Source organism: Bubalus kerabau, chromosome 4 (genome assembly GCF_029407905.1).
Source record: "Bubalus kerabau isolate K-KA32 ecotype Philippines breed swamp buffalo chromosome 4, PCC_UOA_SB_1v2, whole genome shotgun sequence".
Classification (NCBI taxonomy): domain Eukaryota; kingdom Metazoa; phylum Chordata; class Mammalia; order Artiodactyla; family Bovidae; genus Bubalus; species Bubalus kerabau.
This window is the reverse complement of record NC_073627.1, coordinates 129,855,403-129,869,595: the sequence shown is the minus strand read 5'-3', so window position 1 is coordinate 129,869,595 and position 14,193 is coordinate 129,855,403. Positions and strand designations below refer to the sequence as shown.

Below are 14,193 nucleotides of genomic sequence, written 5' to 3'. Positions count from 1 at the left end.
CCCTGAAGGAGGGCACGGCAACCCACTCCAGTACTCTTGCCTGGAGAATCCCATGGACCAAGGAGCCTGGCAGGCTACAGCCCAGAGTCGGACATGACTGAAGCGACTTGGCGTGCATGCAGGAGATGATACCCACCACCTCCCAGGGCTTGTAGGAGAACTGATGACAGCATTCGGCCTGCCTCTGGCACCTCACAGGCCTTCCCTGAGTTTAGTGGGCGCTTCTCCTTTCCCAGGATCTTGTAAAGATCCTGCACAAGGCGCTAGAGGCAGCCCAGCAGGAGAAGAGGGTGTCCATCGCATACCTGGCAGCGGCCCAGGACAAGGACCGGCTGGAGCTGGTGCGTCACAAAGTACGGCAGATTGCGGAGCTGAGCCGGCGGGTGGAGGCCCTGGAGCGGGAGCGGGAGAGCCTGGCGCAGACAGCAAGCCTGCAGGAGCAGGAGATACGGGAACTGCAGCAGCACGTGCAGCTGCTCCTGGACAAGAATCAGGCCAAGCAGCAGGTCATCTGCAAGCTCTCTGAGAAGGTCACCCAGGACTTCATAAAGGCCCCAGAGGAGGCCGACAAGGACTTCCTGAGCCAACAGGAGAAGATGGAGCACCTAAAGGTAGGTAGGGGCCCTGGGCCCTTGGGGAGGACACTGATCTTGACCCCAGGGGTTTTCTAGGTAGAAATGGGATGATCTTTAATCTGGAGAATTTCATATTTGAAACAGATGTTGGTGGAAGCGTTGCTGCACACTCCCTCACTTTCTTATCCAGAGGACCCAATGCAGCTTGACGTTTTCATGATACTCTAAGCTGAAACGTGAACGTATCTCTAAATTATCAGAGTAGAGATGGAAAAGCCCAAGTTGGAGTCAGAACTCCTAAGCATTTTGGGGCCGGCCTGGTCAGCTTCCTTCAGTGCCACATTGATGTCCTTGGAAGCCACCGAGGTGCCCAGTGGCCCTCTTCAGCAGTCCTGCACACAAGTGGTGACCTGTGCTGCTGTGACTTGGTCATGATGACAATAATAATCGGTAGCCCTACATACAGATTGTTGATGGTGAGGCGTCCACCATCCTAAGTGCTCTTTCTACATCACTTCATTTAATCCTTGCACCAGCCCTGGAAGGCAGCCACTTATGTGCTCCCCACTACAGATGAGGATGCCAGGGCTGTGAAAGGTGAAGTTGCTTGCCCAGGGCTGTGTGTGGAGGAAGTTAGGGGACTGGACCCGGGTTCCAGCTCCCTTCTCTGATCATTCTGTCTGCTTTGCTGCCTTCCCAGTGCTTCTAGCCACCACTGTCATCCCTTTCTCACCCTCGTGCAGGCCGTGGCTCTCACCCATCTCCCAGGGACCAGTTACTGCTCAGGAGGTGAGGACTTTATTAAAGGTGTGATGCCTGCCACAGGCTGCAACCTCCTCCCTGGAGGATGGTGACAGGAGCTGGGGACAGGTGCTTTCAGCCTCCACCGTCCCTACAGGCAGCCATATAGCCCCAGTCAGTCCTGCCCCAACCCTGGCACTCACAGCCACATAAATATACTTCGGATTACCATGGGAATCCCAAACCGCTATATCAAAGAACTGCTATTGCTGGGGGTCGTGGGGGCGGGGGGAAGGAAAAAAGAGATAAAGGAATGCAGGAGCTTTTGAGAAACCAGTGGGCAGTGTGGTGCAATAGCCACTCCCCAAGCTCTGAAGTCAGGCAGACTGCCTCTTGCTAGCTGTGTGACCTTGGGCAAGTTATCTTGCCTTTACATTACACGGCCTAGCCAGTCCTAGTTGTTAGAAGGATAAAAGATGACACGAAACCCAAATTTCTTTCCCTTTCTTTTTCAGCAGGAAAAAGCACATAACTAGTCTCTGAACCTTTTCCCTTATTTGGTCTAAAATCAGAAATTCTTTTGAGTTCAAAAGGAAAACAGAATCTTTCAAATGCAGATGCAGCTAGGTTGTTAGAAAGCTCTGAAGTGAAAGTTGCTTAGTCATGTCCAACTCTTTTTGACCTCATGGACTATACAGTCCATGGAATTCTCCAGGCCAGAATATTGGAGTGGGTAGCCTTTCCCTTCTCCAGGGCACCTTCCCAACCCAGGGATCAAACCCAGGTCTCCCGAACTGCAGGTGGATTCTTTACCAGCTGAGCCATAAGGGAAGCTCTGAGTCCCTCACAAAGAGGGAAGATTGCTTCCATCAGATTGCTTTCCTACTCTGCTCCGCCTGCTAAGTGTCTTTCTCCTTTCTGTGCCATTCTGCTGGAACCCACTGTTGAAGACCCAGTGAAGCAGCATGGGGGTGAGAAAAATGGACTTGCGCAAGCATGGACTCACCTAGGAGACTGAATGTGCCCCTGAATTTGCATGTCCAGGAATTTGTCAGTGAGCTCAGAGATGAAGAGACTCTGGGTACGATGCACATCACCCATGCTTACATTGACAGCTGCTCCCCCGAGGTTGTTAGAAAGCCATCAGTCCTTCAGCTGACACCGTGGAGGTGTTTTGTGCTAGAAAGAGTTGTATGTACTAGACTCCCTTACTTTTAGCCTTTGGGTGTTTGATCCAGGAGAAAATAGAAGATCCATCAAAACTCCACTGTTTGTAGGTTTGGGGACAGAACGTGTTCACATCTCCTGCTTGCCCTTGTGGTTGAGGACACTCAACTTTGAGGAAATCGCCCCTTGTTGTCCAAACTGTCAGTGTGAGAACAGAATCACTGACCTCTTGAATACAGGGCTTGGCTGGCAGGGCCAGCCACGTCCTGGAGAGGAGGAAGCACTGATCCAGGGTAACACAGCAGAAATGGCAGCCAGACCCTGGCTCTCCCCATGTCCCATCTGCTCCCTCCCCACTAGCACCAGGGCCGCTCTACACGCCATTTTCCAAAGAGGGTTCCCGGCTCCCTCGTCCCTGTGAGAGCAGGTGGGCAGACACTTCTTCCCTGTCCCCTCTCTCCAGTTGTGTTTTCTTCATTTGCTTTCCTGGTGACAGTCACGTGGCTTTTCTCTTCTCTGAGGTCTCTCTTTTTCCTTCCTACAGTTCTGAGCCAAGAAGAACACTCAGGGTAGGGCAGTGAGTGAACGGGAAGGCACTGCCCGGACGCCACCCCCGGACGCCACCAGGCCCACAGCTGCTCCACGGGGCACTCGTCCCTGCCCTCTTTGTCTGGGCTGCAAGCAGGGCACCCTGTGCAACATGTCCCAAGCCTTGGAGAGCCCCTGGACGTGAACTGGAGCTTCTGGGCTGGGAGGGATCTAATGGAGAGGGTCAGGATGGCCTGTCAGCCATGCGCAAGTGACTCATCCCCGTTGTTGAAGTGCCACAGGCAAGGTGTGCTGTTCTTAACCAGGGCCTGAAAGAGATGGGTGGCATTTCAGGGGGTTCCGAGGAGCTCCAGTACCGTAGTCTTTTATGTCTCAGCACAGAAAGAATTCAACGAGATGCAGAGTGATAGATAAGGAGTGATCTATTGAAATAGGACGTTTGTGAGGCTTACAAGAGGCCAGGTGAGAGAGTGCCATGCTAGAGAGCTTACTGGGCTACAGTTTCATAATCAAAAGAAAAGTAGGGACGGCGAGAAGACCTTCTTTGTCTTTCTTGAGTAGACATCCTGCTTCCATCATCAGCTTCTCCAAGTTGAGCAGGGGAGTTTTCTTGTCCTTCCATGGTCAAGCTAGGTCCACAAATTATTGTTTTTTATGTGTGCAGAGAACGTGTCCTAACTTACTGAGCTCACTGGGCAGGATGTGGTCTCAGGCCACCATTGTTTTATTACCTGGGGGCGTGTCTAGTGCTTCTATTGCTTGGGTTGGTTGCTAAGCAAGCCTGCTTGGTTTTGCGGTTAGGCAAACCTTTTTCAAGTAATCGTTAACTTACAAGGGTCTGCTATGATTTTTCTATTTATAATCCCCTAGTGGGATTTGCTATTTTTTCAATTTATTTATTTTTAATTGAAAGATGATTGTTTTACAATATTGGTTTTGTTTCTGCCATACATCAGTATGAATCAGCCATAGGTATACATATGTCCTCTCCCTGTTAAAGCTCCCTCGCACCTCCCACCCTTTCCCACCCCTCTAGGTTGTTACAGAGCCCCAGTGTGAGTTCCCTGAGTTATGAATTATTTAATCACCTACTTACTCTGCCCCTATCAGTCCTATCTAGTCACACCTGCAGCAGTCTCTCACACTCACCTACAGCCAGCCCAGTACAATTGTTTGAATGCAAGAGAAAGGGATTGAGTTTCAGCTAGTAAATGCCCTGGAATCACGTGAACATGTGTTGTCCACTGCTTCTGCAGAGTCCTTCCAAGCAGAATAAAGACGGAGCCACGGCTGTGGTGGCTGTGGTCGCTGTTTCAGGCTCCTGCTTCACCCGCCTCAGGGGTGGTCAGCTTCTCCTTGCCCCAGACAGGAGGATTCATGCTCCCTCCACTGGACAGCTTGCAAAAAGGAGAACTCTAGGCTTAGAGATAGGCCTCACAGATTTATTCATAAGAGAGACAAACCAAAAACATCTAGGACTCAAATGAAAAAACAGCAACAGGAGAAGGATTATATCTAAGTTATGGTAAATTCATAGAATAGTCATCTATGACTATTAGATCATGTCATCTATGACTTCATAGAATAGTCATCAGACGTCAAAAATCATCTTTAGGAAGCTTCTGTAGAAACACAGAAAAATATTTACAAAGTGACACTACATAAAAAATTTTCACCCAAAATTGCTCAATATGATCACCAATGTGTGACAAAATATGTTTATTTAAAAAACAAACACTACTGGGATGGTTGCTATTTTGCTCCTTGTAGCAGTGTACACATTAGCTCACTTAGTCTCCAGCTGCCAAGTGAGTTTGTTGAAACTTGCCCCTTTTATAGAAGAGGAAGCAGAGTCAGAGTGACTCAGTGGGCCTCCCGTCCAGAAATCAGAGCCAGGATTTGAACTCTAGGCTTAATGCTCTCTCTACCATATCACACTGGTATCAAGATTAGAGAAGGGGACTATCAATATTTTTTTTTTTCTATCAGAGTTCCTTTTCTGTTTGCCAATATTGGGAATTAATTGGATATTTCTGAAGGAAGTGTTGGCAGCACATCTGAGAGTGAGGACCAGGGAGATGGTTCTGGTGCAGCCCATTAAATGTTTTGCTCTCTTCTTCAGGATGACATGGAAGCATACCGGACTCAGAACCGCTTTCTCAACTCTGAGATCCACCAGGTCACAAAGATCTGGAGGAAGGTGGCTGAGAAGGAGAAGGCCCTCCTGATGAAGGTGAGGGTCAGGAGCCCAGGTCTGGCCATCTCTGTCTCCAGCCACCCTTCCAGTCCACTCACCCCCTCACCACTGTCTCACTCTCTCCTCTTGACCCGACTGCTCGCCCTCCAGACTGTGCCCTTCGTGAACTTCATCCACATGTCAGAGATCTGCTCTGCTGGCTGCTGCTTCTGATCACAGGGGTGAGAGGAAGAGGCAGGCAGCCACTGTTGTCCTACCTCCCCACTTTGTAGCAAGCCCAGGGCCCCCTGGATTTAAAGGGCCAGCACCCTTCCCCCCAACCCCCTGCCAACTTCATACTTCTCTTTTCCCCCTTTTGGGAGCCAGGTATTAACTATATATTCCAAAACAACTGCAGATGTGGGGGAAATTAGAAAGTGACCACATGTGCCCAGGGAAAGGCACAGAAAAGACCTAAGAACTTAAGTTTATACCTTATTGTTTATCCTTGAGGTATAAACAATCAAAAACAGCAAACCCTAGAGTAAGAGGGAGAACCTGATTCCCAGAGTTACCACTGTCAGTTTTAATAATACAGTGGCTAGTTATTTTACAAGCAAAAGCAAGTTTATTTGGGACTAACCAGAGGAATTACAACTTGGGATCCATGAACTGTGGTGAACCGCAGGCAAATTCAAGGAACAGGGAAGGGAAACTTGCTTTTTATAGGGAAAAGGGAAGGGTTAGGAGGGACTGTGATAACCAGAAAGTCCACTAGAGGTATGGAGGCTTCTCATTGTTTGGACTGCTGAAGTCTCTGCTTTTCCTGCTCGAGAATGAAGTGGAGGCACCTTCCCATCAGAGATGTAGGTGTACACTTCTTCCTGCTTGGAGCAGTTAGTGTTGCAGGGGACAGGACCTGAGAGGTCCCCAAACAGGCCTGACAGGACTCTTTTCTTCGCTGAGCTTTCTTTAATTAATTCCACCCCACCTTATTAGGTTCAGATGTTCCATTTTCAACAAAATATCATGAGGCATACAAAGAAACAGGAAGATATGGGGGCAGGCAGATGGGGAATGTGCAGTGTGTGCCCCACGAGGTGGGAGAGACATGGTGTGCTGGAGGAACAGGAAAAGCCCCCCCAGGTGACATTAGAAGGCACAAGGGCAGTGTCCAGAGCTCCATGTCCATCCCCTGGGCACTGCTTGGGTATGCCCCCTACAGGGAGCTTGCTCTGGGCCAAGTGCCCTGCAAGGGCTTTGGCTCATCTGAGTCACACAAGAATTCTGAGGCAGACACTATTATCCCCAATGTTCAGATGAAGACATTAAAGCACAGAGAGGTTAAGAAATTTTGCTGTAGGTCACCCAGCCTGTAGTGGCTGAACAGGATGGGACTGCAGGCCACGCAAGAGCCTGTGCTGCCCCTGCCCACTTCGCCCCTCTTGTTTCTGAATCTAGCTCCAGCCCTGGGCCTGGTTCTCTAGCCTGGGGCCCTTTCTGCCTTACTGTAAACTCTTGCATTCGGAGCTCCTCTCCTTTTCTTCATATGAATGGCTGGGGCTGGGGGGATGGGAGATGACAGCTGGAAGGGCTGGACTGCCTAAAGCTGTTCAGGCCTCTGGCCCAAGCCCAACCAGGTGGCCTGACCACCCCCGACCTCTCCCTCCCACAGTGCGCCTACCTCCAAGCCCAGAACTGTCGGGTGGAGAGCAAGTACCTGGCAGGGCTGCGGAGGCTGCAGGAGGCCTTGGGGGTGGAGGCCGGCGAGTGCTCGGAGCTCCTGAGGCAGCTCATCCAGGAGGCACTGCAGTGGGAAGCCAGGGAGGCCTCGGCCGACAGCGTCGTGCTCAGCCCCAGCACCATCAGGTGAGCCCGGAGCAGGGCTGGGTCTGCAGGCCCCGGGTGCCGCCAGCCACCCTGCTGCCAGTGCTGCTGACCGTGTGTGAGTGCTGCCCATCCCTTACCTCCTTGGACCTTCAGACGGATGAGCATGTGGTTGGGATGAACCCCATTTTATAGCCGAGAGGTGCGGCAGGCCCCTGCCCAAGGCCACACAGCACACTAGTGTAGCTGCCATGGGCCTGCCTCCCAAGTTCTGTTTTGTCCCGCTGCCCCAGACTGTCTCCCAGAGGTGTTTGTCAGAGAGGGGAGGAGGGGACACAAGCCACCTGCCTCCTCTGAGCCAAGCCTTTGCTGAGGACGGTGGACCCCGGCAGTTAAATAAAACAGAATGGGCTGTGGCTGGGGTCAAAGGTCCCTAGAGGCTGGGTGATCCAGTGGCCAGCACCCAGACTTTGGAGCCGGACTTGGCTTTCTCACTGTGTAACCTTGGACAAGTCACTTTACCTTTCTGAGCCTCCTACTCAGCCTCCCTAAGACGTAGGCTGAGATCACCAGCTTCGCAGGATCATGAGGATTAAATGAGATAGCACAGGCAGAGCACATAATAGGGGCAAATGAATGCTGACTGCTGAAAGGCTGTGCGGAATGGGTCTCCACTGCCCGGTCCTGCGTGTTGTTGGTGCTGCCTGCTCCCCTTCTGGCCTTGGGCTTCCTGGCTGCGGAAGTGTGGCTGTCCAATGGTAGTACAAGCCTCCTAGGGCCTAAGGCTTCATGGAGTAATAAGAGGGTTCTTTTTTCTTTTTTTAATACTTATTTGTTTGGCTGCATCAGGTCTTACTTGCAGCATGCAGGATCTTTGTTGCGTTATGCAAGATCTTGCATTGTGTCGCACAGACTCTAGTTGTAGCCCACATGCCCCAGAGGGCACAGGCTTCTTAGCCGCAGCACATAAGCTTAGTTGTTCCACAGCCTGTGGGATCTTAGTTTCCCAAGCAGGGATTGAACCCACGTCCCCTGCATAATAAGGCAAGTTCTTAACCACTGGACCACCAGGGAAGTCCCGAGGGTCCTTTATGTTTGCACAGAATGAATGAGCATATCTCTTTTAGCACTTGCTATGTACCAGGCACTGTCTAGTCTAGCCCCTAGCAGTTTACATCCGAGGATTTCACTGGGTCTTCGTGAGAAAGTGCAGGAGCTCCTGTACCCACTGTACAGAGCAAACTGAGGTCCAGAGCACTGAAGTGACCTGCCCGGAGCCACATGGCCAACCTACAACAAAGCCTCACCCTCTCCTCACTGCCCCTTATCTGGGGAAGGGCCTTGCAAAGTGTTGCTGACACCGACTTTTGCTGGCAGTGAGTATGACGAGTACGGCTTCCTGACGGTGCCCAACTACGAGGTGGAGGACCTGAGGCTGCTGGCCAAGATCCAGGCACTGGAAGTGCACTCCCACCACCTGCTGGCCCACGAGGCCGTGGAGCGGCCACTGCGGGAGCGCTGGGCCACTCTGGGCGAGCTGGCCCCCTCAGCAGAACTGAAGCAGCTGCTGCGGGCGGGCGTGCCCCACGAGCACCGGCCACGTGTTTGGAGGTGGCTGATCCGCCTCCGCGTCCAGCACCTGCAGGCCCCTGGCTGCTACCAGGCGCTGCTGAGCCGGGGCCAGGCCTGCAAGCACTCCGCTGCCCGCCAGATTGAGCTGGACCTGAACCGGACCTTCCCCAATAACAAGCACTTCACTTGTCCCACCTCCAGCTTCCCTGACAAGCTCCGCCGGGTGCTGCTGGCCTTCTCCTGGCAGAACCCCACCATTGGCTACTGCCAGGGCCTAAACAGGTAAGCTACACAGCCTCGACCTTCCAGGGCACCTCTCTGTCCCTTTGGAGCCACCCAAGAAGCCAGGGAGGTCAACCAGATGGGCACAAGCACGTGAAAGATCACACTGAAAACAGAGTTGGGTCAGAGCCCCAGGCTCCTCGTCCCGTGCCCTCCCCTGTGATGTGTCCGCAGGGTGGTGCCGCTCCCACAGAGCACACAAGAGGGCCACTAGGGTCGTGTAGCCCACTGCCTGGGTCAGGGATCATTGCTTTAAACAAAATCCACTCGGAGGAGCCCAAGGAAAAGAGAATTTGTAAATGTGACAGAGGAGGCTCCCGAAAGTTGAGAAAGGAAGTAGGGCTGGGGGCAGATGGTCATTGTAAGCCGAGGCAACTGCTGTCTCTAGTGGGGCCTCGGCACAACCCCAGGGGGTCCCATTCGTGCCATATTCCAAGGAGATGCTGTTCCCTGAGACTTTACAGCCCTCTGTGGAGGTCTCTGACCTCTCATAATACATGGCTGCTTCCTTCTCTCTCAGCAGACCAATCTTACTGTCATTCTGTGGATATTTCCGGCCCATCAGGACTGTCAGAATAGAGACCTTAGCCCCTGAGTCAAGGCTTTCAGCAACCCACTTGTTGACACCCTCATGTTGCAGGCCTAAATTCCCAAAGGAAGGAGTCTGGCCCATCCTGGATTCATTTTTACTTCTGGTTCAACAGCAGGAGACAAGGGATGATAGGGGGGAGCTGGGATGGGGTGACTTGGTAGGGCTGGGACTCTGGCCCAACTCTGTCTTCAACATGTCCTTTTGAGTGCTTGTCCCCATCTGTTTGACTTCTCTGACTTCTTGGGAGGCTTGAAAGAGACAGAGAGGTGCCTTTCCAGTACTATGGGGAGCTCTCAAGGCTGCCCCCATAGAGGTGGCCTAATCTCAAATATATCCCAAAGCAAGTTTTGGTTCAACTTAATTTAAACACATATATACTCAGACAAAATTTACATAAGCCATTCATATAGAAGCTCTTTTTTCAGAATAGGGAGTATATGGCATTTACTTAACACAGAATAAATATTCAGAGTGTCCCTACTCAAATTGGAATGGTTCCCAAACGTAGCTGTTTTTAATACCTTTTTCCAGCTCAAATTGGGTGAAACTGAGCACTTGTTGTTTAGTTGCTAAGTCACGTCCCACTCTTTGCGACCCAGTGGACTGTAGCCCACCCGGCTCCTCTGTCCATGGGATTTCCCAGGCAAGAATACTGGAATGGGTTGCCATTTCCTTTTCCATGGGATCTTCTTGACCCAGGAATTGAACCTACATTTCCTGCATTGGCAGGCGAATTCTTTACCACTGAGCCATCAGGGAAGCCCTATACATGTACAGTTTCTGGGAATTCAGAGTTAAACCTGAACAGTAATGCCTCTCAGTCTATGCCTCTTTGGAAACTTGTTCAGATTTCACACTACTCTAAACATCTGCTATAGGGGGTGTCTGAAGAAATTTATACATTTATTCATTCAGCAGCTGAGCAGAAACGTGCACACTTATCTGTTTGAACATGTTAAAATTCAGAAAGGACAAAACTTCTGAATCCTCTTTAAGATGAGATTTGAAGGGAACTGAAAGCTATGAGATTAGTATGAATGGTTTGTATATTTCACGCAAAGGTCAGGTAGGAGCTAAGACTTAAGGAGAGCCTCCTGGATGCCAGGTACATACCTGATGTCATCTAATCCTCAGGAAAGCCCTGAGAGGTGGGCACTGGTGCCCACATTGCGCAGCTGACACAACAGAGTGTCTGAGAAGCTAAGGAACCTGACCTGGGCCTCACTCTGCATAGGGGCTAAGCCAACTGCTAACCCTGGTCTCCAGTCCCCAGACCTGGTCCTTCCTACCGTGTGCCCACACACTCACAATGGGAGCTGTGTGGCGGAGAGTGTGCTGAGAGCACTCAGAAACTTTTTTTCCTGATATAACTTTTTGGGGAGCAAGAATGGGGTTAGCCACATATGAGCTTTGGAGTCGAATCTATGCTGAAGGAGCAGGGGGAAATTCCCATAGCAAGACAGTGTCTGGAGGTAAGCCTTGTGGAAGGCTTGTAGAAAGAAAGAAGCTTCTCCCGGGGTGGGAAGAGGCTGCACAAAGGCTGCTGAAGGCTGTAGACGAGCAGCTGGGGTATTTCTTTACTTCTTTCTTTGAATGCTGTATTTATTGGCATTTAGGCAGATATTCATACTATTGCTTTAAATAGAAGGTTATTCGTACAGTCCATGGGATACCAAAGAGTCGGGCATGACTGAGCACGTGTGCACACACACACACATGCACACACACACGCGCACACACACACACATTTGTAATAGAGCCTGTTGAAATGTGGAGAGTGCTCTGTATTCTTTCAAAGGCCCTTCAAACCCAGCCCCTTTCACTTGTCTGAGTGCTGCCTTCCAGTGGCAGCCATTAGAACTGCATGTGTGGTGTCTCAAGAGGACAGAACCTGCTTTTATGCAACAAACCCAGCCTGTTTAGAGCAAGACACATATCATAGTAATGATTTAATACTAGTTCAGAGCAAAATTTTAAAGTTCATTTCTCTCTAATATATAAGTAGAGTTATTTAAAGTATTAATAGTGTTTTCTTTCCCACATCACCCTCCTTTGCAGACCTTCTCAGGCCTGAATATATTTAGCTGAAGTCTGGCTGTAGCCCCAAGAGGTTGATAGGCCCCTAGTGAATGCCAGCAGCCTCTCATCACTGACCATTTTTCCCCACCGGTTTTAAGTGTGCAACTCAATGATATGGAAAACTCACGGACTTGTGTAGCTTCACCACAATTCAACTTTAGAGCATTTCCATCACCCCTAAAAGACATCATGTACCAATTCGCAGTCACTCTCCATTCCCACTTGCAGCCCTGGACAATGACAAATCTTCCTTCTGTTTCTGTGAGCGCTCTTGTGGACATTTCATATGCCAGTCATATGATGTGTGGTCATTTGCATCAGGCTTCTTCCCCTTAGCATGTTGTTGAGGTTCATCCTTGTCGTAGCATATGTTTTGTTCTTTTTTTACCGAGCTACATTCCACTGCATGGATGTACCATACTTTGAGTATCCACTAACCAGCTGATGGGCATTTGGATTGTTTCTACCTTTTGGCTATTATGAATAATGCCGTGAACATTCCTGGGCAATGTATTCTCAGATTCACCCTGGGGACTTCCCTGGTGATCCAGTGGTTAAGACTCTGTGCTTCCACTGCAGGGGACACAGGTTCGATCCCTGGTCAGGAACCAAGATCCTGAATGCTGTTTGGCACAACCAAAAAGAAAAAAAAAAAAAGATGCTGGATGAAATCTGCCAGGGAAGGAGAGAAAATAGTGCTTCTTCAAGGCAGACATCCCTGCTCAGCACTGTGGGGTTTTCTTCTTTTTTATCCATGATCTCTAGAGCGTCGTGATAAGTCTGGGGGAGAGGGGAAGCAAAGGAGAAAAGGACTCTGAGTACTGAGTGCCTGGTAGGTGCTAGACAGTGAGCAAGATGCTGTGTGTCTGTCGCCTTCGTGTGTCACAGGCCTGGGAGAGGGATATTGTTAACCCCACTGGACAGGTAATGAGAGTGAGGCTGAGAGAGACTAACACGCTTGCCAAGGTCTCAAAGCCCATGAATATTAAGATGAGGGCAGCTAAACTTTATAACGAGATCTCACTGCATGTTAGCCACTGTGCATGCATGCTAAGTCACTTCAGTTGCGCCAGACTCTGCGACCCCATGGACTACAGCCCGCCAGACTCCTCCGTCCATGGAATTCTCCAGGCAAGAATACTGGGGTGGGTTGCCATGCCCTCCTCCAGGGGATCTTCCCAACCCAAGGATCGAACCCGCGTCTCATGTCTGCCACGTTGGCAGGTGGGTTCTTTACCACTAGCGCCACTTGGGAAGCCCATTAGGCACTGTGCTGGCAGTTAGCGTGTATTTACTTCATTCGTCCTTGAAACAGTCCTGTGATTATTATGAGGCTGAAGCTCAGAGAGGTTAAGGACCTTGCTCACAGTCACCCAGTAAGGAAGCTACAGGACTCCAGAGGCCCTGCTCTAAGATGATCCCCATTGCTCCATAAATCCCCTAGGTAGTCCTCTTCAAAAGCACGTTCATCTCGCCCCAGTTTCCAGGAACACCAGCCTGGTTAGGGAGTGTGGTGGGGAGGACACGCCCCAGGGAGCCGCACCTGCCCCAGGCTGCCTGGTTGTAACTGCCGCGGGTCACTCCCGGCCTCCTTTCCTCCCACTCCAGACTGGCGGCCATCGCTCTGCTGGTCCTGGATGAGGAGGAGAGTGCCTTCTGGTGTCTGGTGGCCATTGTGGAGACCATCATGCCAGCGGACTACTACAGCAAGACGCTCTTGGCATCCCAGGTGAGCCGGTCAGGGAGAGGACTGGGGGCCATGCAGGATGGTGCCATGGAATTGTTCCTAGGAGCCAATGAATCTCTGAAAAGCCAATGAATCTCTGAATCTCCATTTCTCCCTCTGTACAATGGGCCAATAAACCCTGCTCTGGGACTGCTGTGATATTCCAGTGAGCTGATGGCCTTGAGAATTGTCAGGGCCCTGCCCACACCATAGGTGGTTGTTACTCCAGGGAGGACATTATGTTATGAGATATCCTAGGGAAGGGAGGAGGAGGAAATCTAGTGTCACTTGGTGTTTGCCAGCTAAGAGTTTCAAAAGAGAGGTCAGGTAACAAGGAAGCTGGGACTTGGGAGGGCGGGATGACTGGGATGCTTCACACGCTCCCATAATCGCCCACTGAGAAGCACAGCTGCCTCTGTCCTCTCACAGCCCCTCCGCTGCCCTCTGAGCGCAGGTCAGCCCTGGGGTCAGGCAGAGCTAGGGTCAGAACCAGCCCCTCGGAAAGCAGCCTTTTGCCCTTGGCAGGTGGCATCACCTCTCCGAACCTCAGGCCTGCCTGCTTCCCAATGGGCGTAGCACTGCTTCCTGGGATTGTTGAGGGGTGTAAATGCGAGGCCATCTCACACCTCCTCCCTCCAGCCTCTCCCTCCTCACCCCTTGTCCTATACTTGCTGCATCGGTGCATCTGCCTGATGAAGAGAGGGATGCTACTCAGCGGGAACCTTCTCACTCCCCATCGAAACCTACCAAGCCATTACCTGCACCACCCCCCGCCCCCCATCCTGTTCCCCTTTCCTACTTCAGGCACCCGCACTGTTTTCTCATTCTGGGTGGAGAGGTGAGGAGAGAGATCAGGGATGGAGAGGAAGACTTAGTAGTCATCAGGAAATAGGTGGTAAACCAGGTG

At 51.1% G+C, this 14,193-nt stretch overlaps 1 protein-coding gene across 4 annotated transcripts in view; it reads left to right on the top strand.

The window, feature by feature from the left end:
• Positions 1-14,193, top strand: part of TBC1D2 (TBC1 domain family member 2) — a 42,498-nt gene that overhangs the window by 24,953 nt on the left and 3,352 nt on the right. For 2 of the 4 annotated variants that reach the window (XM_055578607.1, XM_055578609.1), the window contains 5 exons: positions 237-611; positions 5,155-5,265; positions 6,884-7,077; positions 8,413-8,889; positions 13,169-13,289. In XM_055578607.1, the coding sequence (XP_055434582.1) occupies positions 237-611; positions 5,155-5,265; positions 6,884-7,077; positions 8,413-8,889; positions 13,169-13,289 (1,278 nt within the window). Of the gene's footprint in view, positions 1-236; positions 612-1,607; positions 3,319-5,154; positions 5,266-6,883; positions 7,078-8,412; positions 8,890-13,168; positions 13,290-14,193 lie in introns of those variants that run through there. The other 2 variants (XM_055578610.1, XM_055578608.1) reach the window with 2 other exon arrangements.